The 23,865-nt window shown below is 46.1% G+C and overlaps 1 protein-coding gene across 1 annotated transcript; it reads right to left on the minus strand.

Annotated features, from left to right (window-relative positions):
• Window positions 1-1,722: 1,722 nt before the first annotated feature.
• Window positions 1,723-7,374, minus strand: IGFALS (insulin like growth factor binding protein acid labile subunit). The gene is made up of 2 exons (XM_065412627.1): window positions 7,332-7,374; window positions 1,723-3,536 (listed from the first exon to the last, which is right to left on the minus strand). The coding sequence occupies exons 1-2, from the start codon at window positions 7,372-7,374 to the stop codon at window positions 1,723-1,725; spliced, it is 1,857 nt and encodes a 618-aa protein (XP_065268699.1).
• Between the last annotated feature and the right edge of the window lie 16,491 nt (window positions 7,375-23,865).

The raw sequence follows: 23,865 nt of genomic DNA on the forward strand, positions 1-23,865 counted from the left end.
TCAGGGTTGGAAGGGACCTCAGGAGGTCATCTAGTCCAACCCCCTGCTCAAAGCAGGACCAATCCCCAATTAAATCATCCCAGCCAGGACTTTGTCAAGCCTGACCTTAAAAACCTCTAAGGAAGAAGATTCCACCACCTCCCTAGGTAACCCATTCCAGTATCCCACTGTCATGTGCGCTCTGCTCTCCTAAAACTACAGGTCGGGTGTCTGTTTTTCAAGCCTTTTCCCTAAGCTTTACACGATACCTGGCTTCAGTGACCAGATATTACAGATGAGGCTCTGCCCTTGACTTCCTCTCCTGTGAGCCATGGGTTCTCAACTGTCAGAGGGGTAGCCGTGTTAGTCTGAATCTGTAAAAAGCAACAGAGGGTCCTGTGGCACCTTTAAGACTAACAGAAGTATTGGAAGCATAAGCTTTCGTGGGTAAGAACCTCACTTCTTCAGATGCAATTTTCTTACCCACAAAAGCTTATGCTCCCAATACTTCTGTTAGTCTTAAAGGTGCCACAGGACCCTCTGTTGCTTTTTACGGGTTCTCAACTGGAATTCAAGAACAGGTTTTGGGGGGTCATGGCCATCCTCCCTTTATTATTTCCATTAGGGTAGCACCTGGGGCCCTAGTTATGGATCAGGCCCCATTGTGTTTGATGTTGTACAATCAGAATGCTTTATGGGTTCCCGAAACTTTTTTGCATTGCAACGCAGGGTCACGCAGAATGGAAAAGGTTGACAACCACTGCTCCAAGCTACTGCAGTACAGATGGGATGAAGCCCCTGCTTGCATTACCTAGTCACAACTGGGCTGATTCTGGGGCAATGATATTTAACTTTATCAGCATTCCCACTAATGAGCACTGTGGCCCAGACTTTCCTCCCGTAGCTCAAGAGGATCTTGGTTTCTCCATTTGCTCTCCCCAGCCTGAGGTCCTCATGTTGCATTGATATTTTTCCATTAAGGAGGGTTGTCTCCATGATCCATTGACAACAGCACCTCTGCTAACCAGGAGTGGTTGCTAAAAAAACTAATATGAGATGTTCCTTGCTCCTTGGTGGCTAGACAGGTTGCCTATCCATTGCTCCCAGCTCAGGAGTGACACCCAAATGCTGGACCTTAGTGGGCAATACCCTTTCAGGTTGGCTTTTCAGTCAGACTCTTATTGTACTATGATCATTTGTTTGGGTTCTTTAAAATCAGTTTTAATTTTGGAATTGGAAAAGACAGCCCTCGAAGAAAGCTCCTGTCCACTCATAACTTCTCACACACCCATTCTTTCCTTCACTTTTCAGAGCTGGGCAAAGGAATGCTGGCTCTGAATCACAATGCTAAGTTCAAATAGCCCAAAGGTAATTGCAAAGTCCAAAGAACCTGTTTACCCCGGCTGCTCAGCCAAAGCTGGTATGCTGGTTCTGTTGAAAACTGCAGCTATACAAATATAGTAATGGTACAGCATGGAGAGAGAAAGCTAAAGAGTGCTGTGCAATCGTATTGGCCTCCTTGGGTAATGGTGAATGGTGGAACATGCTATTTTGGACTGCTACCCTGGTGAGCTTGGTAAAGAGATCAGGGAAGGTGGTTGAGATGCCAGATAGCTATACCCTTTTACTTATTAGCCCGTAGGAAAGTAGTTCTCCAGATTCTACCTGAACTTGTGCAAGTATGTGTCTAATGCTGCCAACTATAGAAAGCAGAAAGTCCTCTGTAAAGAGGAAACGTGTTAGTTAGCAGTGAGCAAAGTGATCTTCACTGATTTCCCTCAGGTCAAGGCCTGCCAGGTCTGGTGGGCTTAGGCAGGTCAGGTTGTTGTACACGTACACGGGTGTGTGGGAATCATCCCCCTCCGTAAGGGACTGTACAAAACGTGGAACCACTGTGGGATGCTGCAAGGAAAAGTCTCTCAGTTCCTTCAGTGAGCAATTACAGTGCCACTTGTTTCCTTCCAGCCACAGCTGCTCCAGCACAGGTGAAGGGCCCAGAGAACCAACTGAGAAGGTTTCCAGAGAATTGTTTCTGATGCTAAGATACCGCAAGTTTGCTAAGGGGGTAATTGTGGTGTTGTCCAGCATCTCCAAATGGTTGTTGGAGAGGTCGAGCCAGAAGAGACGCTGAAGTGGGCTGAAAGCATTGTGAGAGATCTCCAAGAGCTGGTTGGAGGAAAGGAGAAGGTATTCCAGGTTATTCAGGCCTACAAACATGTTGGGGGAGAGATGGGTCAGCCTGTTGTGCTTAAGGTCCAACTCCAAAAGATCATGCAGGTCATTCAAACTCTGGTCTTCAATCATGGATATGGTGTTATGCTGCAAGAAGAGCCTCCGGAGGCAGGAAAGGCTGGAGAAAGTTTGTGGCCTGATTCTGCTGAGACAGCTGTTTTCCAGGTGAAGGCTATGCAGTTTGGTTAGGCTCTTAAAGACATAGTCGGGAAGTGCCTTAAGGCAGTTACCAGACAAGTTCATCACTGCGACATTAAAGAGTCCAAGGAATGCCCCGACCCTGATCTCTTGAATCTGGTTGTTGTTCAGTGTAAGGACCTCCAGCTGGCCTAGCCCATCAAAAGTCCTTTCTGCCAGGCTCCTGATCCTGTTGTGTCCCAGCTGCAGCTCCTCCAGGAACTGGAGATCTTTGAAAGTCCTTGGCCTCAGGCTGGTGATTGAATTACTGGATAAACGCAACACGTGCAGGCTCAAAAGACCCAGGAATGTTTCTTCAAAGAGCAAGATGAGACGATTGTGGGAGAGGTCTAGCCACCTGAGGGACTTCATTCCCATGAATGCACGTGGGGCGATTGCATTGATCTGGTTGTGGTTCAGGTAGAGCTTCTGTAGTTTCTGTAGCTTGACAAAGATATTGAGCTTGATGCCCTTGAGCAAGTTCCCACTCAAATCCAGCTCCTTCAGCTCACTGAGACTGCAGAAGATTTGGTGCTGCAGGTAGGGCAGCTTGTTCCCAGCCAGGACCAGTTCCCTCAGGTTAGGCAGGTTATGGAACACTCTGTCAGGCAGCACCACTAGTGAGTTCCACCCAAGGTTCAGGTACCAGAGATTGGAGAGCCCAGCAAACAGGCCTTCCTCGATTTTGTTGAAGTGGTTGTTGTTGAGGCTCAAGGAGGCGAGGTTCTGTGTGTGAAGGAAAGTGTTTGGTGCCAAATACTTCAGCCTATTCCGTTCCAGGTGCAGGTGGTAGAGGCCCTTTAAGCCATGGAAGGCGTGCTGCTCAATGCTCACCAGCTGACTGCTCTGCAGGTTAAGGAAGTCCAGGTTGGAAAGGTTCCTGAAGGCCATAGCTGGCACAGAAAGGAAATTGTTCCCATCCAGCCATAATGACTTAACATTGCTGGGAATGTCTTCTGGGAGGTGCGTGAGGTTCCGGGAGCTGCAGAAGATGTTGAGCTCCTCGCTGTAGTCATCATAGCTGCAGGCACATGAGCTGGGGCATTTTAGGAGCTCTGTGTCAGGCTGCTCCTTGGACGCTTCTCCGCTGGGAGATTGGGACCCTGCTGCCAGCACCGAGACCAAGAGTAACAAGAGGGCAGTGTCTGCTGGGGGAGTGGAAGGGGAGATTAAGACAAAACAAATGGAAATCATTAGCTGACAACACACGGCAAAAGGAAACAATGCAAAGATGACATGGTTCACTCAATGTGCCCCAAATGCCAGTACCATGTAAGGCACAATACTGGGGACTGAGCAACCATAACATGGAAGAACATTGTATTATTGTCTTTCTTCAATACTTGCTGATGGTTGCGGGAACTAATCCTGCTGAACTTGGTGACTGTTTTGCCATTGATTTCACTAAGAGCAGAGTTAGGTCCAGGGTCTGTAGAGTGACTTGGATTTTCTCTCTGTTCAGTTATATAGGCCAGACTCACCATTGCCCTGAGCTTGTGTACTCATTTACACCAGTGCAAATGTTCTTGACCCTCTTTGTACTGGTATAAATGACTGCACAAGGGGCAAGGCAACAGTGAATTGGGGCCATCATTTTGAAATGTGGGAGTGACATTCTTAGCACGTAAGCCGAGAAGTGCACCTTTAGGAGCATGTTGTGTGTCTGGGCTAACTTAGTCAGGTTGTTCACGTCCTGTCTGTATCTATTTACAATCTGTTATCATTTGGCTGAATTGGCTCTTCACCTTGACAAAAGTGGGATTGCAATGTCTGGGTAATATTCCCTTTTGGTATGTCTGATAATTGCTTCCTCCCCCAGACATGGGCAAATTGCTGACTCAGAGAATCAGTCTGTGACCAGAGGTTGGTTTCCTCTCCCTACTCCACTGAGCCTTTAAAACAGGGGTCTGCCATTTCTTTTACACCCTAGAAACAATTCCTGGAGGACCAGTGATGATGACTTTCATTAAGGCTGTCCTAGCTCCGCCCTCATGCAGGCTCACATCCTCTAAGAGGATAGGACATGGTTTCTAGAGCTTGATCAATGCATCTCCTTTGATTAGCCAATAACAGACCAGTGCAGTTAGTGGTTCATCTCTCCTCCACCACTGTGGAGTAGAAAGCATTGCCTACGGGGATCCCATTCCAGGCATGTCTGCCAAAGCATCTCAGTCCTCACTGTCATCCTTGCTGTACTTGCCCCCAAGCAGCTCTGCCAGCACAGCTCAATCTGGACCTGCAGCCCCTCTCTTTTACTGACCACATTCAGGGCTGGTGCAGGTGGTCACAAACCCTTCTTCGATGTCAGTGGGAGCTGTGCCCACAGGGCTGGACTCTTTAACAGAGGCTGTCAGTTGTCTGTCAAGAGGTTAGGCTGGCTCTAGGAAATCTTTTACGAGTAACTCAACCTGCTGTAGATCCAAGCCCAGAACACTGACGCTGGCTGACGAGCACCCTAATCCGTTTTCTCAACCAGCCGCCTTTTTCTGTTCAAGGACATGTAATTCAGCAAAGAGAAAGAACTGCTCCCTTAGTTGCAGCCATTGCGCTTACAGGGGGAAATGGTGGTGGCTTTATCAGCATGGAAGGCCATGGGTATGTCCTGGAAAGTGAGCAAAGCTTATACAAGACAAAGTGCCAAATTCAGACCTGGTGTCAGTGGAGATACAGCCACTGAGGTCAATTTTGAGCAAGGTCTGAACTTGATCTTGATCATCAACTCCTCCCTCCCTCTCCCCCCCACTGCTGAGCAGCAAACTCCATTTCTGAAGCTCCTTTCCTACCCTGCACTTCCTGGTCCGATTGCTCGTGCACCTAGCTCATGCTTCAAACTTAAGTGTAATGAAGGGGAAAAAAATATAGGCTAGCGCAGGAAGCAATGCATAATAAAGATAAGTTGTTCAGTACAATTCAGGTGTGCACATACCATGTTGTGCTGTAGCATCACAGTCCCGGGCATTGAGGCTATCTCATTTCTTTTAGAAAACGCTCTTTTCAGAGGAGCTTACTTCAGCTTTTAAACTTGCTTTGAGAAGCGGAGGGGGGAGGAGGGGCAATGGGCCTAGATAGGTTCATTATGAGCAGAGATGGGTGAACATGCCGGAGCTAGCAATTTTAGTGAACAATGTGAATGAAATCTGAAAACCTTTTTATCCCCTGTAATTTAAATGCTTCCCCCCACCCCACATGGGTTATTCAATAAATTGTTATGGAGAGCTCTGTGCTCTGTATCAGGGTTAAAAGACCCCTCTAAATGCTAAGCATACCCTGTGGGGGCCCTGTGTATGAGAGAGATGTTGTCTTTATTAGAAATGTTCTTTCTCTACTCCTTTTTTTCCCCACAGTCTCTCCTAAGTGGCAGGCCTGCTGGTGTTCAGTTCAAACTTTCAAACACAGGATGTTCAAGTGGGTTTGAAATTAGGCCACATGAATTCATCCAACCCCATTCACAAGGGAGGGGAGAATATAGCAAATTAGATAGTTCCACAGTTTTGAAGTGATGGGAAAACAAGAAGAGTAGAAGTTGGTGATTTCAGATGGTCTGTTGCACTCTTGCAACAAAGCAGCGGTTTCGTTTTAGTTAGGGAAATGAGGCCATCTGTTTTGTGATGCACACCAGTGCCTGGTTCTGGTTGTATACTTTAAAACTAAAACTTGTGATGGTAAGGTACTGATCCTATACCCATCAAATCCATTCATTACTTTTCAGCATGACTTCCCACGCATCATGCAGCAGGGATATCCTGTAACATTATACTTCCTCATCTCCAATTTATTTGGGGGAAGGATAAATCAGGAATGGCCAAGCTATTTGGGCAAGAATATTGCCTTCTCATTTTCTCAGGGTTTCTGTGCAGGTTTAGAGCAGACACCATTAAAATCTGCACCATTACTACTTGTGAGAAATGAACATTACTGCAGTACTTCTTATTAAGAATTAACAATGAATATTGCAGTTACATGAACTAACTCTAAGTGGCAATTTACTTGCAAGTGCCCTGTGAACATTGTTCTAATGGCACCCACTGCACTTGATCCTGCCTTCCCATGTATGACACACATACTTGTGCCCATGGGTGCTGACCCAGAGATTTCTAGGGTGAGCACCAGCACACCCTGCTTATTGGGGTGTGATGGGGGAGAGGCCAGATCAATTCCCCAAAGTACTCACGTTGCAGTCATGTAGTCTGCCCTGCCAATGCTATCTCTCAAAATGAACTCCAGGCTTATTCATCTCTATCTATCCATGCCCATCACTGTGGCATGTACAGATCTCCTCTATCTAACCTATAGTATCTACATGCTAGGTTGATAATACACCCTATATGTACTTAACTTGCATTTTAGAAAGCCCATAATTATGTGCTGATGGGTTAGCTCTGGTCTATTGTCTCTGTTTACATGCCTGCCAATGTAATAGTCTTTTTTGTGTATGCTTGTCTCCAACAGTATTAGCCCACCACCCCATACATTCAAGATCCTCTTGGACCAGCAATTAGATTTTCACTGCATGTTTCAGCAGCATTTTTCTTCTTCTAAAATTCCAACAGTAGATGCACTCTGGCCCCCAACCTCTCAGAATTAATCTGATCTTTCATTATTTGGAAGCTCTTGCTGCAAAAGAACCAATCTGTTCCTCCAGCTGCAAAGTTATTACTCTAGCAGAGACACATGCACTGTGCATGCAATCACTAAAGCTCCTTAAAGTAGCACACGGGACATAATAAAGCCTGAACATTATCCTATAACAGCAGAGGTGGCAAAAGAAAAAGAAGTTGCTGAGCAAAACAAGTAGAAAGTTTCCAAGAACTCATTGATCTGCTCACCCTAAACTATTTACCTGCCCTTCCTTGTGGGATTTATTTGATACTCTGGTGCAGATCCATGCTGTCCTGCTCTGATGAGATACTATTGGAGGAATGTGGGAAGTTGCTTCCACTTACCTTTCCTTGTGTTCATTGCGGCAGAAGCATGGGAAGGAAACATTCCGTGGACAGACGATTCTGTTCTCTGTATTTTCCCCCAACTGATAATGTAGTGATACAGCAACCACCTTGATGCCTGTCCAGCACTCTGTGCTCGATTGGTTTTAACCCTTGTGCTACCAGCCAGGAATGCGGGGAGGTTTTTATTACTAAGGCAAGGGATGTTGATTGAAGGTCTTGAGCTGTGTGTGTATATTCTTCTCTGAGTCTGTCACTCTGGGAGTCAGATTTTCCTGACATCTATAACTGGGAACAAATATACTGAAAATACTGGTGAAGGTAAGCAAATGGCTTCTCTCCCCTTCCCCGTTTTAGGTCACTGTTGTAATTAATGTAGATGCCCATGTGAGGTTTATACCCCCTCTGGGAAATAACAAGTAGGGTTGATTGAGAAGTGAGTAAACAGTCCTGGAGAGAACCTGACTTGACTACTGAATGGAGATGGGCTGAGGAAGTAGCATTCTGATCTGGATTAAATTTTGATGAGGAGTCAGGTTCAAGGCCAATCAGTTCTAGGGTTTGAGTTTGATGGGGCCAGATGCTGGGAACCTTGCAATGCTGGATGATCCCGTGACATTTCCACAATCTTGAATGATCCACGTCTCATGAGATTGTGAGATTTCTGCCATCTTGTGAGATGTTCTTGTCGAATGTTGGCTGCATCTGAACCAGGCTTAGCAAATAGAAGGGTTCTGAGTTGGAACCAGAACCATATGGGCAGGTTCAGATTTGGAGATTCAAATCCAAGCCTCCCCTCTAATCTTAAAGGGATTGGATTTGAAGTTCCAGTTTTGGCCCACCTCTAGTTCCAAATTCCCATGTTTTTTCAGGCTTGGGTTTCTACCAGCATTAGAGGTAGAGCACATAGTGGGGAACAAAGCACTCGGGTTCTAAAGGCTTTGAATTGTCTTGGTTACTGGGCCAGCAGATGGCAGAGTAGAAACATATAGGAATAAGGGAACAACATGCTAAGCAGAATGTATGTCTAGCCCATGGTCGAAGAAAAGGATCTGGGGTGATTAGTGTGGATAACTGAATTGAGATGAGCAAAACAAAAGTACCTTACTTAAAAAGAGACAACAAATGGGTGATACTGTTTCCCAAAAGAGCCCTGGCTAGACTGTCTGGAATACTACATTCTGTGTTGGTTGTACAATGCAACAGGGAATATATGTTTTAGGGCTGCATCAGGGGTGTTGCGGAGTATGGGCTGTAGGATTTGGCTCCTACAGGGGATGGATCTGTTTTTACAAAAAATGCCTGTGGGTCTGAAAGATCTACGTTATGAAGAAAGATTATAGGAGCTAGGACTGTCCTCTGGAAAAGAGCGGTAACAGTGAGCCAGTTGAAGTTTTAAAATGTTAGAGGAATGAATAAAGTCAAAGGATGGGGTAGAATTTTCACATTAGTGTAAGATTCAAATCCTCAGGAGTCTTATTTAAAGATAAAGGGAACTCAGACTGACTTTATATACATTTACTTCAGTAATGGAGACTTTAGTAATGTGTCCAGTAATCATGGCAAACATAAAGTTACCCAGTGATTGAAGGCAAATAGTATAGAATGAAACCTGTCTTAGATGACTGCTCATGGGACTGGCAAAATTAGTTGCTTAATAGAACTGGCTGCCTCATAAAGGTGATGTAACTTCAGATATGGAGCAATACTCACTCTGCAAGTAGTCCCATTGAAATCAATGGAACTTCTCATGGAGTAAGGCAGGGGTAGTCAATTATTTTTTTGTCAAGGTCCACATTTCTTGGTCAAGGTATAGACTCCAGAGAAAATAATTTTAAAAATATAATAATAATAATTAATAATAATAAAGTAAATAAAAATATTGGGGGTCCATTCAAAAGCATCTGGTGGTCTGGATTTGGCCCATGGTCTGCCTAATGACTACCCCTGGAGTAAGGTAATACTGTGAGTAAGGGTGGCAGAATCTGGCCCTATGATTTGTACAGATTTTACTGAAATCATGACATTTGTTTTAGAAGAAGATTGAGGAGTTTGGTGAAAAAGCATGAAGTTCCTTATGATCTATTTTATCTAACTAGTGGGCTAGGATCTTTATTGGTTTTATTGCTTAGATCAGTGGTTCTCAAATTTTTGTACTGGTGACCCCTAGCAAGCCTCTGAGTGCGATGCTCTCCCCCGCCCCCCCAAATTAAAAACATGTTTTTATATATTTATCACCATTATAAATGCTGGAGGCAAAGCGGGGTTTGGGGTGGAGACTGACAGCTTGCAACCCCCCATGTAATAACCTCGCGACCCCCTGAGGGTCCCGACCCCCAGTTTGAGAACCCCTGGCTTAGATGGTAATTAACTGATGTCTACAAACATGTAAAGCACTAATACATTTCAAGATTTATTATGCTAATAATTTGAAATCTTTGGGATCATTCCTTGGAATTTACATCCTAACTTGACAGAGATCTAAAGAAGAAAGGGAAAATGAAACAGAATAGCTATGTAATAGAGTCATGGCGACAGCTTCATTTGAAGATTATTTTATAGAGCTAATGCTGAACATAGCTGCAGAGATCTCCCCTGAAGTCTTTGCTACATAGAGTAAACAGTCTTTAGCTCCCAAAGAGAACTGCTTTTAAAGGTGATGTGCAAAGGTTTGTCAGTTCTTTTTAAAATAACGTGTGCCCTTTTATAAGGCCTGGAAGGTTTGTGTGCTGAATTTTTAATATAAAGACTTCCTTTCTCCCACATATTTGTTAGGGATTGGAGTTAAATAAATGCTAATGAAAACAAAGCATTTTAAATAGTCTGCTGGCAAATCCTTTTCCCTCTCAATTGCTCAACATTCACTTTCTTGTGATGTCATTTCACTAGTTCTCTATTCGCCATAGAGTCTTCTAGGGTAGATAATACCTGAATTTGTAATATCAAAAGCAAGCAGATTTTTTTTTCAGGGGGTAGGGGGATGTAAACATTTTCAGATCTTCATTATCAAAGGAGCATAAAAAGAGTACAAACCATTGATAAAACTTTAAAAGGGGATGGGGATTTTTTATTGACTGGTTATCAGGGGCTTCAGGAGTTCTTTATCCCAGCTGTTAAGGGAGCTGTTTGGCACCTTTGACAGGGCTAGGGGCTTGGGCAGGAGGGATAAGGTTGACAGATGGTCCTTAGAAGCTGAGTTATGACTGGAAGACTGTGGCTTCCTGCCAGAGTCATTTGGCAGATGTTCAAAACCACTCTGTAGGGGTCATGAATTTGCTCTGTGTTCCAGGTCATTTCCCCATTAGCACTGTCCAACCCAGCTCATGAAGAAACTTTTACCAGTTTCCAAGAAGAAAAGGTCACTGCTGTCTAGGGTGGAGGAGGCTAATTGGCTCATCTGCCTTCAGTGCTGGCCTGGGTGGATCTTGAGGGTAATCCATGTTACATACTCTCTCTGATAATATTGCAATCCTGTTTCTATATGGGGGTTGCTAGTGAGAAGGGGTTATTGCAGTGTAAAAAACTTTTTCTTAGTCGTACAGCTTCTAAGATTTACTTTTATTTGTTTGTTCCCACTGACCATTTTATGCTGAAGATCTTTAAGACCCAGGTGCCAGATTCAGGAGACCAAATTCAGCCCTGGGTATCAGTGGATGCAGCTCCACTGACTTCATTTTACAGCAGGGCTGACTTTGGCCTGTTCTTCCTTCAGAGGAGTCTTGTTTCTCTGCCTGGTGAGGAGGCAGCTTGCAAGCTGATGATGGAGCCTGTTTGCACACCTAGGAGTAAACTCAGAGCTGTGCAAGATGGTATAAATTCTGTGTTGGCAAGCAGGTTTGAGTCTAAACTGCTGTAATTTACACACTGAGGGGCCCGGGGAGAGTGAGTGTAGCAATTAGAGGAACCAATAGGAGGATGTAAGATGGTATCAGTTAAAGCATCCCATTTCTACTTTAATTTGAACCATCTTAGACTCACTTATAGACTGTGGGCTTTCCTCTACCCCAATGACAGGCTCTGCTCTGTAGAGTAGCAGAAGCTGACCTATGGTTAGGCTCTTGGCCACATTGCTTTATCCTCCTTCCTACTGAATTCCCTTGATAGAATGATCATCCTTTTTCTTACCTTGTGTAGATTCACATCTGCTGTTATTTTTCCAGGTAAACAGGTTGCAGATAGAAACGGGGCTCGCGGACCTCCCAGCCACAGTGGGTGTATCTACTGGGAAGGGCAGAGCCAAGCATCTTTACAGGGGCCAGTGGGCCATAAAACATAGGACTAAAAGTCTCCTTTAGAAAAATGTCCATGACTTGCCCATAAAGTGGTCCAGAGACCACTGAAAATTGCTTGACCAAACAGATCTGTTTTAAGCTGTGTCTTAAAGCTGGCCATTCTTGGGCCCCGTCAGGAGGAGCAGATCCCAGAGGTGTGAGCCCTTCACTGAATATATGCTGCTGCCAGTCTTGCTTGGGCCTGGGGCAAAGGCGCCTCCTCAGATAACTAGGTCTCTGGTCATGTATGTCTTTCTCCAGTGGTAATTGCCCTTAGTATTGGTGTTGAGATTCTTGGGAAAAGAGGTTGCTTGTTCAGTTAGCTATATGTTATCATCCTCGTGGGCTTTTCTTTTGTTTCATTTGGTTCACCAATGCTGCTTCTGCCTCTAAATCTAACTGAGGAGTGAGACCACAGGAGAATGGGCTGTTGGCTGCATTGCTCCTAAGAGGTGACTAAAACTTCGTAAAGCACAGCTACAGTGTGAAGGAGGAAAAAATGTGTAGCTGATAGAGGTTACTCCAGGGGACTCACTGCTGCTAGACATGTCCTCTGATCTGTGGGAAGTGACATGCTCTCTAGAGTACTGTAAATTCCTCCTTCAGTGTCAGTGTTACAACCCTGAAGCCAGAGCTCTAAGGAAACTTGAGATCCTATACTGGGGTAATAAAGATCTACAAATGGCTGCCCATAAAGGATCTTCTATTATGGGTCTGGGCCATCCATGGATTTGCATGGTGCCCAACATATTTAAAATGTTCTGACTCCTTCTCTTTATTGTATAAGAACCGGAGTTTTCATACCAGAACAGGCAAGTGATGCTTCCAGCTAGATTCCTTGTTTCTGATAGCAGCCAGTGCTGGGTGTATCTGAGAGGAAGGCATAAGACCTCAGCACTGATAATGCCTCCAGTTGTACTATGCTGTATTCCAGTGGGAGGGTCCAGATTTCTTCCTGACTCCCATGAGCCACAAGGTTCAATAACCATTATGACTTTTCCCCTTCTAGTATAACTGCAGCTACTGACAGAAGTGTCTAACCATTCTTCCATTTTGCTGAACTATTTATAGCTCAATAATTCCCTAAATATTAAGATTTTCAATAATCTCAGTAATATCCTTCAATCTTGAAACTTACTAAACTATTGCATCAGATATGCCCTACAGTAGTGAGTTCCACATGTTAATTATACTAGTATGTGGGATAATGAAGTATTTCTATCTCTCTATAGCAGGTTTGAGTTAGGGCTGGTGTGTCCCTCTCATAATACAGCAGTGGGCATTTCAGGTTGTTGTTTAATTCTGGCAGAACTTTTAAATAATGTTCTAGTTGGTGAAAAAATGTGAACACACATCGCCAGAGTCACAGAAAGAACAATCTGATTCTGATATTCCTTTGCTCAGTACATTCACTGGCTACTGTGATATGACTAGATGAGATTTTTGTTCAGTTTCTTTCTTTATTTAATTTAGACTTCCCTCTCTCCCCCTCTATTTTAATGGTCTATTCTGGGAAATTATTGATCAAAAGGGAGAAATGAGAGACACACGCACACTAATAGGCGCTAAGTACATATTGACACAAGGTGTAATCAATGTGGAAGCTTAGGAAGAGCTGAATCAGCAGGGACCTCCCTGCCAAAAAACACACAACCTGTAATTTAATTTAAAAAGAAAACCTCCTCAATGTCCAGAGAGAGTTTACGCCTCTGCACAAAAGCCCCCTTGTGTGAAAACATTAAACCAACTCTGAATGAAACTAAACAATAGAAGGGATCTATTTCTAAAGCAGCTGCAGAGCGACTTACTTTTTAACTTCTAGACACCTTTCCAAGCTCAAAGCCAGACATGAAAGGTCCCAGAGAGCTGAATATACTTGCTGTAAAGTATTTTGCCACTTTATGTATTGATTTGAAATATTAGTGAAAATTAATTAGGGAAAGTTTATATTATTGTCACTTTTAATAGGTCCTTGTGTTAAATCATACACACACACACATGAGTTACAGTTGAATAGCAGTGCCTCATACCTTTCCAGAGCACTGAGGCCTGGTCTACACTACGAGTTTAGGTCGAATTTAGCAGCGTTAAATCGAATTAAGCCTGGACACGTTCACACGGCTAAGTCCCTTTTTTCGACTTAAACGGCCCTTTAAACCGGTTTCTTTACTCCACCTCCGACGAGGGGATTAGCGATAAAATCGGCCTTAGCAGGTCGGAATTGGGGTAGTGTGAATGGAATTCGACGTTATTGGCCTCCGGGAGCTATCCCACAGTGCTTCATTGTGACCGCTCTGGACAGCACTCTTAACTCAGATGCACTGACCAGGTAGACAGGAAAAGCCCTGCGAACGTTTGAATTTCATTTCCTGTTTGCCCAGCGTGGAGAGCACAGGTGACCACGCAGAGCTCATCAGCACAGGTAACCGTGATGGAGTCCCAGGATCGCAAAAGAGCTCCATCATGGACCGAACGGGAGGTACGGGATCTGCTCACCATATGAGGAGATGAATCAGTGCTAGCTGAACTCCGTAGCAGTAAACGAAATGGCAAAATATTAGAAAAGGTCTCCAAGGCCATGAAGGTCAGAGGCCATAACAGGGACGCACAGCAGTGCCGCGTGAAAATTAAGGAGCTACGGCAAGCATACCACAAAGCCAGAGAGGCAAACGGAAGGTCCGGGGCAGAGCCGCAAACATGCCGCTTCTACGCGGAGCTGCATGCGATGCTAGGGGGTGCAGCCACCACTACCCCAACCGTGTGCTTTGACTCCATCAATGGAGAATCACGCAACAGGGAAGCGGGGTCGGGGTACGAGGAAGATGAGGATGAAGACAATGAAGATATCTCACGGCAAGGAAGCGGAGAAACCGGTTTCCCCAACAGCCAGGATATGTTTATCACCCTGGACCTGGAACCAGTAACCCCCGAACTCACCCAAGGCGTGCCCCCAGACCCTGAGGGCACACAAGGGACCTCTGGTGAGTGTACCTTTGTAAATATTACACATGGTTTAAAAGCAAGCGTGTTTAATGATTAATGATTAATTTGCCCTGCCAATCGCGGCCAGTACCGCTACTGGAAAAGTCTGTTAACATGTATGGGGATGGAACGGAAATCCTCCAGGGACATCTCCAGAAAGCTCTCCTTCATGTACTCCCAAAGCCTTTGCAAAAGGTTTCTGGGGAGGGCTGCCTTATCCCGTCCGCCATGGTAGGACACTTTACCATGCCAGGCCAGAAGCACATAGTCTGGAATCATTGCATAACAAAGCATGGCAGCGTATGGTCCCGGTGTTTGCTGGCATGCAGACAACATCCATTCCTTATCGCTCTTTGTTATCCTCAGGAGAGTGATATCATTCACGGTCACCTGGTTGAAATGGGGCGATTTTATTAAGGGGACATTCAGAGGTGCCCGTTCCTGCTCTGCTGAACAGAAATGTTCCCCGCTGTTAGCCACGCGGTGGGGGGGAGGGGTGAAGTGATCATCCCCGAGAATTGGGTGTGGGGGGGGAGGGGGGTTAGTTGGGTTTGTGCTGCATGTTAACCTGTAAACCGCAGCCCCTCCTTTTACATTGCAAACCCATTTTAAATGGCCAACCCAACGGGTGCTTGGTATGGGAAATGAGGGTGCTACTGTTTGAAACCATTCCCACATGTTAAGAAGGTTAAAAAAGCCAAAAGACTGTGGCTTACCATGGCTGCCTGCAAGCCGAAATTTGTTGCCTGGCACTGCGTGAGTGATCTCTCACACCAAACCGACAGGCCCTCAGTATAAGAGGAAAAATGCGACCTTGTAACGAAAGCACATGTGCTGTATAATGTGAACAGCAAAATTTAACGTGAAAGAGTGTACCCATTGTTCTCTAAAATGTGTCTTTTCTTAACCACCTCTCCCTTCTCCTCCACCAGCTGCAAATGTTTCTCCTTCACAGAGGCTAGCGAAGATTAGAAGGAGAAAACGGCGGACTCGGGATGATATGTTCTCGGAGCTCCAGATGTCCTCCCACACTGAAAGAGCACAGCAGAATGTGTGGAGGCAGTCAATGACTGACTACAGAAAAGCACAATATGAACGAGAGGAGAGATGGCGGGCTGAATCGCGGGCTGAAAATGATAGGTGGCGTCAGCTTGTAGACAGAAGGCAAGAGTCGATGCTCCGGCTGCTGGAGCATCAAACTGATATGCTCCAGCATATGGTTGAGCTGCAGGAAAGGCAGCAGGAGCAGAGACCGCCGCTACAGCCCCTGTGTAACCAACAGCCCTCCTCCCCAAGTCCCATTGCCTCCTCACCCAGACGCCCAAGAACACGGTGGGGGGGCCTCCGGCCACCCAGTCACTCCACCCCAGATGATTGCCCGAGCATGGGAAGGCTGGCCTTCAATAAGTGCTAAAGTTTTAAAGTTTTAAACTGCAGTGTGTCCTTTTCCTTCTCTCCTCCCCCATCCCTCCCGGGCTACCTCGGCAATTATCCCCCTAGTTGTGTGATGAATTAATAAAGATTGCATGAATGAGAAGTAACAATGACTTTATTGCCTCTGCAAGCGGTGCTCGAAGGGGGGAGGGGAGGGTGGGGTGGTTGGTTTACAGGGAAGTTGAGTGAACCGGGTGGGGGGGGCGGAGGGTTCATCAAGGAGAAACAAACAGAAGTTTCACACCGTAGCCTGGCCAGTCACAAAACTCGTTTTCAAAGCTTCTCTGATGCGCACCGCGCCCTGCTGCACTCTTCTAACCGCCCTGGTGTCTGGCTGCGCATAATCAGCGGCCAGGCGATTTGCCTCAACCTCCCACTCCGCCATAAATGTCTCCCCCTTACTCTCACAGATATTGTGGAGCGCACAGCAAGCAGCAATAACAATGGGGATATTCTTTTCGCTGAGGTCTGAGCGAGTCAGTAAGCTGCGCCAGCGTGCTTTTAAACGTCCAAATGCACATTCCACCACCATTCAGCACTTGCTCAGCCTATAGTTGAACAGGTCCTGACTACTGTCCAGGCTGCCTGTGTACGGCTTCATGAGCCATGGCATTAAGGGGTAGGCTGGATCCCCAAGGATCACGATAGGCATTTCAACATCCCCAACAGTTATTTTCTGGTCCGGGAAGAAAGTCCCTTCCTCCAGCTTTCGAAACAGACCAGAGTGCCTGAATACGCGAGCATCATGTACCTTTCCCGGCCATCCCACGTTGATGTTGGTGAAACGTCCCTTGTGATCCACCAGGGCTTGCAGCAGCATTGAAAAGTACCCCTTGCGGTTTATGTACTCGGTGGCTTGGTGCTCCGGTGCCAAGATAGGGATATGGGTTCCGTCTATCGCCCCACCACAGTTTGGGAATCCCATTGCAGCAAAGCCATCCACTATGACCTGCACGTTTCCCAGAGTCACTACCCTTGATATCACCAGGTCTTTGATTGCCCTGGCAACTTGGATCACAGCAGCCCCCACAGTAGATTTGCCCACTCCAAATTGATTCCCGACTGACCGGTAGCTGTCTGGCGTTGCAAGCTTCCACAGGGCTATCGCCACTCGCTTCTCAACTGTGAGGGCTGCTCTCATCCTGGTATTCTGGCGCTTCAGGGCAGGGGAAAGCAAGTCTCAAAGTTCCATGGAAGTGCCCTTACGCATGCGAAAGTTTCGCAGCCACTGGGAATCGTCCCACACCTGCAGCACGATGCGGTCCCACCAGTCTGTGCTTGTTTCCCGGGCCCAGAATCGGCGTTCCACGGCATGAACCTGCCCCAGTAACACCATGATTTGCACATTGCTGGGGCCTGTACTTTGTGAGAGGTTTATGTCCATGTCAATTTCCTCATCAATCTCGTCGCCGCGCTGCAATCGCCTGCTCGGCTGGTCCTGGTTTTGCTTTGGCATGTCCTGGCTCTGCATATACTCCAGGACAATGCGAGTGGTGTTCATAGTGCTCATAATTGCCGCGGTGATCTGAGCGGGCTCCATGATCCCAGTGCTATGGCGTCTGGTCTGAAAAAAGGCGCTAAACTAGTATCTGACGGAGGGAGGGAGGGGCGAGTGACGACATGGCGTACAGGTACAGGGAATTAAAATCAACAAAGGCGGCTATGCATCAGGGAGAAACACAAACAACTGTCACACAGAATGGCCCCCCCAAAGATTGAACTCAAAACCCTGGGTTTAGCAGGCCGTTGATTTCACGGAGAGAGGGGGAAGCAAATGAATACATCTATTTTTTACATCTTAAGCTGGCAGCAGACGGTGCAGCATGACTGATAGCCCTCAGCATCTTCTGGGTGCTTGGCAGAAGATACTGTACTACGACTGCTAGCCATCATCGTCAAGACGGTTCAATAGGACTGCCGGCAGGACTGAGTCTCCAGGAGACAAAGCATGTCTGCCCAGGTGCCTCTGATTGAACTGGAGTATGACGACGACAGATACCAGTCATACTGCACCGTCTACTGCCAAAAGGCAATTAGCTGCTGCTGTGTAGCAATGCAGTACCACATCTGCCGGCACCCAGATGACATATGGTGACGGTGAGCTGAGCTGAGCGGGCTCCATGCTTGCCGTGGTATATTGTCTGCACAGGTAACCCAGGTAAAAAGGCGCGAATCGATTGTCTGCCGTTGCTCTGACGGAGGGGGAGGGGCCTGACGGCATGTACCCAGAACCCCCTGCGACACTGTTTTGCATCATCAGGCATTGGGATCTCAACCCAGAATTCCAATGGGCGGCGGAGACTGCGGGAACTGTGGGATAGCTACCCACAGTGCAACGCTCCGGAAGTCGACGCTAGCCTCGGTACTGTGGACGCGGTCCGTCGGCTTTATGCACTTAGAGCATTTTATGTGGGGACACACACAATCGACTGTATAAAACCGATATCTATAAAACCGGCTTCTATAAATTCGACCTAATTTCGTAGTGTAGACATACCCTGAGTGCACCTGTACTTAAACCTTGTAAAATCACGAGATAAGGAAACACCAGCCCTGCCACACAACCTTAACTGTGCCCACTGGAGTTGGCAAGAGCCACTGGGGTTATACAGTAAGTATATTTCAGGCAGGGCTGCCCTGTAACAGGTAGATCTGAGGAACAACGAAGTCAATGTGCCTTTTTCTGTCCCCCAGAATTGTATTCTTTCATTTGTCTGCTTGTGCTCCAACTGCCCTTCAGGACAGCTGGATTGCCTGGTGTAGCAGCTCACGCTGCAATATGAGGAGGGGTGCATCTGCATCCAGAAGGATCATGGACCCCTCATTTCTGTGCTGCATTACGTGGGCTGGACAATAGAAGAGCACGGTAGTCTATTCTTGCCATGTGTCTCTGGAGTTGTCTGGTAGCACATGACAGGATGCATGGAAGTGCAGATGATGTCCCAGACAGCATTACTGGACAAGGGGGAGGAGGTGGTTTGTGCAGAGTAGGTGCAATGGTGGAGTGTAGTGAGGACACAGTCTGATGGTTTCTCTTGCTGTCCCCATGTGCTGCGTGCCCCAGCGCACCATGTCATCTGGAAGGATAGAGTGCCATGATGGGCAGGGCATCCCTCAAAGAGAGCAGAGTTAAGGTTGCTGGGTGGCGCTGGTGTGTACCTTAACCCTTTAGTCCCTGCTTTTCAGAGGTGCCCTTGATCCTGGAAGGGTACGAGGCACTGCCAATCAACCTTCACAAAGTTTTTGGGCAGTGAATTTCCCTTGTTTTTGAGGAAGTGATGGTAGTGAGGGGGACATGATTGGGGGCACTTGTGGAGGGCATAGGGAGTCTTCCTGGGAACACTTCACTGCCATTCAGCTACCAGCTCTGCCCTACCCCTGGCCCTCCAACCCCCTAGTGAGGCTGGAGGAGTCATGGGGAGAGAGGAAGGTGGTAAACAATGGGTAGTAAGGAGCACTGGAGGCAGCAACAGGGAGCAGAGGGAGCCCCAAACTCCACACTTCCCTCTTAGAAAAGTGGAAGAGGATCTGCATAACCCTCTGCCCCTGAGAAGGACTGCAGAGGTGTGAAGTGGTCCATTCAGCCCAACTGGTATTCTTCTACCCCGTTCCCAAAGTCTGCCTCAGACCCTGCTGTGCAATACCAATGTTAGAGCAATTTGAATATTAAACTCAGCTCCTTACTGCAAAGGGGGGCATGATATGCGGAATCCATGGACCAAATGACTCCAGATTTGCACCACTAACTCTAGCCCTGGCCTTGAAGTGGCACCACATTGTTCTAGAGGGCTGGTTCTGCCACAACAGTTCACGTTGCACCAGGACTTCCATATGAACAGGGGTGGAAAGGATCTATGCTATCATTTTAAAATGTTTGGTGTAGTTTGTGCACTGCTTGATTTTTCTATAGCAGTTTCCGGGGACATGAGGGGGAGGAATATCATTTGAGGTTTGCCATGACTGTTTTGAACAGGGCCATCTAACACCAATTTTTCTACAGTCTGACAATTTATTTCAGACCCCACTTTCACAGAAATTACAGCACTTTGAGGGGGGAGCTAGACAGGTGTGTGAGAGAGGATCAGGTATTGTAGAAAGCTGAAATTTGTTTTGTGTTTATTTTTCATGAGAGACATAATTTACTTCTTTGACTGATGACAGTATCCTGGCACCGCGTTAGTCAATGTTGACCTTACCCCCGGCCTTACTTGCAGCCCTCCCAGTGAGAAACCAGTACCAGCTCCCACTTTGGAATATAAAGCATTAGGTGCCTGTCTGCCCCCAGGCAAAATCAGTGTTTGTTTAAATAGAGCCAGCTGGGCCTGGTGGATAGAGCAATGGGCTGGGACTCAAGACCTGGATTCTATTCCCAGCTCTGCTAATGGCCTGATGTGCGACCTTGGGCAAGTTACATCATCTCTCTGTACCTCAGTTTCCCCATCTGCAAAATAGGGATAATATCCATTGTAAAGCATTTTGAGAGCTACTTACGAAAGCACTAGATAAGAGCTAGGTATTTTTATTAATAATAATCAAATAATTTATTAGTTGATCCTAATAAAAAATAAATAGAACAAAATACCGCAATGAGCTGGCCAGGGCATCACAGGCTGGAATCAGAAGTGTCCACTCTGCATCATAGACCCTGTACTGCTGTCATGTAATAGAGAGTCTCCTTTAGCTCAAATAAAAGTCGATCTTGGAGCAGGAGAATCTGAGTTCTCTCCCTGCTATGGCCATCAAGTTCTGCATTGCTGTGGTGGCCAGCCTAACTGACAGCTGTGAAGTTCAATACACTTTCTTTCCACTGATCTTTACATTTAAACTTTTAAATTGTTCTGCCAAGTAAATGTCACTGAGTTGATTTTTTTCGCTCTTCATTTAATTCTTGCTTTCTTAGATACTTTATCCTTCTTCCAGCATGGCCAGCATTGTTAATGTTTTTCATTAGCTTAGCCATCCACACTGCTGTGCCCTGCCTGCCCCCAGATCACAATTTTAGTCCTCATAGCTAACCTCTCAGGCCAGGAACAAAGTCTATGATGTCTCAACTGGTTGCTATGGAGAGGGCTGTAATGGTATTAGGAAAAGCAGCAAAATATTACAGAGGTTTTCAATCCTATTTAAACAATTATAAATCATTCCCTCCCCATAGCAGCCAATCAGCAGTCAACTTCCCATATGTTCTCTCACAGATTTCAAACAAGCGCATTGTCTTGGGCACCGCTGAGAACTCATCCCTGAGGAGAAGATTTCCCCAGGGGAGGTTTCCTTTACAGCAGTGACAAAGATCACCTGGCATTTGCCAGTTGGCCAAGATTTGTTAGTGACTAAAAGTCATTAATGGCTGATGGGCACTTGAGAAATGAGTTAGTGCTCTCAGGCCTCTCATTTCTGGTGACAGTGTCCACCTCCCCCATACAGCTGGCATTAAGTTGTAGAGAGACCAGGGATGCTGAACTAATAACACTTACAGAATAATTGTGAGCCTCCCTCACTCTGAAACAAACAAAGCTACAGTCTCCCTGTGTGTTAGTAATGCCCCGACAGATGATCCCTCCAGGGCAGGCATAGAATGTGGAAGAGTGGGAAAGACTGCATGGTCACTGCCTCTTCTGTACCTACATGGTGCATAGAGGGGCTTTCAATCTGATATCTGGGGCACCAGCATTTAAGGAATAATACATAATAAATTATGTAACCTGCACTAAGTACAACCTCCAACTGGGAGTCCGGTGGCACCTTAAAGACTAACAGATTTATCTGGACATAAGCTTTTGTGGGTAAAAAACCCACTTCAGATGCAGCTGGCTACTTCCTGTCTACAGGGACCACTTAACGATATGCCTAAGGTTTCTAGCATCATTTTGTTCAATCTTTATTTAAACACCCTGTGTTGCATCTCTCTGATTCAGGGGCAACCCTAGTTTACACTCGTAGAAGACTGGGCATAGTGGAGCCTCCTGGCCACACCTTGTCCCTTACATATACCCTCAATCCCCATGTGCTGGGACGCTGGGGGCAACAGCTGACACAGGAGGCAGCAGGGCAGCCTCCATTCACTATTCACCAGTGGAGAGTTCCCCTTCGCAGGGATAATCCTCCACTGGCCAGCTCTGGCTGCCTTGTGCCACTTACATGGTGCAAAGTCACCTTTGAAGACTGGAGAATCTGGCCCTTTCTCTTCAAGGCAACTGATTTTTGCTGGCCCCTGGGGTGGTCATTTATTAGAGGGCTCACTGTACTGTAGTGAAGTACCTCTTATGACAGAAGAGGTTCTGTTGATTGCATGGCCTGGGTATCAGAGCTTTGAAGCACCCACAACTGTATGCCACCATCCCTTCCCCTCAAAATCTGTTCATTTATAAGCAACTAAAATTTGAAGTAATGATGCCTGGCTTTTCTCTAGTGCTTTCTATCCAAGAATCTCAATGCAATTTACATACATTCATTGATTCTTACAATCCTCCTCTGCAGTCACTATCATTATCTCCATTTTATTGGTGGGGACACTGAGACACAGTGACTTGTCCAAGGCACATAGACTATCAGGGTTGGAAGGGACCTCAGGAGGTCATCTAGTCCAACACCCTGCTCAAAGCAGGACCAATCCCCAGACTGATTTTTGCCCCAGATCCCTAAATGGCTCCCTCACAACCCTGGGTTTAGCAGGGCAATGCTCAAACCACTGAGCTATCCCTCCCCCCAGCACAGCTGAGATTAGAACCAGATCTGTCTTCCAGTCCAGTATTATAACACCTTGTTCTATGATCACCTCCTACACACATTGTGTGCTTCAAAATGGTGAGCACTAAAGAGTTTCTTGATACCTATGTTCCCCCTTCCTGCCTGGCTGAATGGAGAAGAATGACTGAAAATCCATCAGAGGCCAGGAATCAATTCTAATTTAATAGTCCACAGGGATGCATGGTCCCAGCTCCATGGACTCTGGAAAGAAAAAGAATATAGAAAGTCACTGTTAAAACATAGTGGCCAGGCCTATATCAACTAAGATCACATGAGCTGAAACACCAGCTGCTGGCTCTAGGCTTACTGAGCTGTACCACGCTGCCTGTAAATTCGGGTTCATAGTTCAAATAGGACCATCAGAGTTTGACAGTCTGGGACTCTACTCTGCACAAACATAGCCACTTTGGGAAGCCTATGTTATTACACAAACCCCAGGAGGAAAACAGTAGTAATACTTTGCACGTACATAGTGGTTTTCTTTTGAGGCTCTCAAAGTGCTGGAGCTACTATTAGCCTGTTTTACAGATAGGGAAACTGAGGCACAGATGCATTCCCTTCTCTATAGATTAGGTTGCCATAAGCCCAGGCTCAAGTCCTTCCTTCCACTGGGTGCCAGGCAGTTTTTGATGCTAGTTTAAGGTCTTGTTCCTAATCTTCAAAGCAATTAATGGTTCAAGCTGTAGCTACATTAAAGACCCACTTTTGATCAATAACCAACACAACAGCTGTGATCCTCTGAGACATTGCAGCTCACAAAGCTCAGGATGAAGCAATCTTGGTAAAGGGGGCCTGGCTATGGAACAAACTTCCAGAGGTGAATGCAGAGAGTCTGACCATCTTTAGGAAATGCTGCAAAACCTTCCTCTTTGAAAAGGTCTCTCTACCTTAGAGTGATGTTACAGCATTGACACACTCCCTTCTATCCAAAACCCTCCCTGAAACTAATCAACTTAAAACCCCCAAAATAGAAGTAAAATAATGCATGCTTAAAAATAAAGCAAAACCAAAAACCCTACCCAAAGAAGTTTTCATTTCAAAAAGGGAGAAACTCCATAAAAACCACTACAGACTTTGCTATTGCTATTTATTTTTACATG

Source organism: Emys orbicularis, chromosome 10, assembly GCF_028017835.1.
Source record: "Emys orbicularis isolate rEmyOrb1 chromosome 10, rEmyOrb1.hap1, whole genome shotgun sequence".
NCBI classification, from domain to species: domain Eukaryota; kingdom Metazoa; phylum Chordata; order Testudines; family Emydidae; genus Emys; species Emys orbicularis.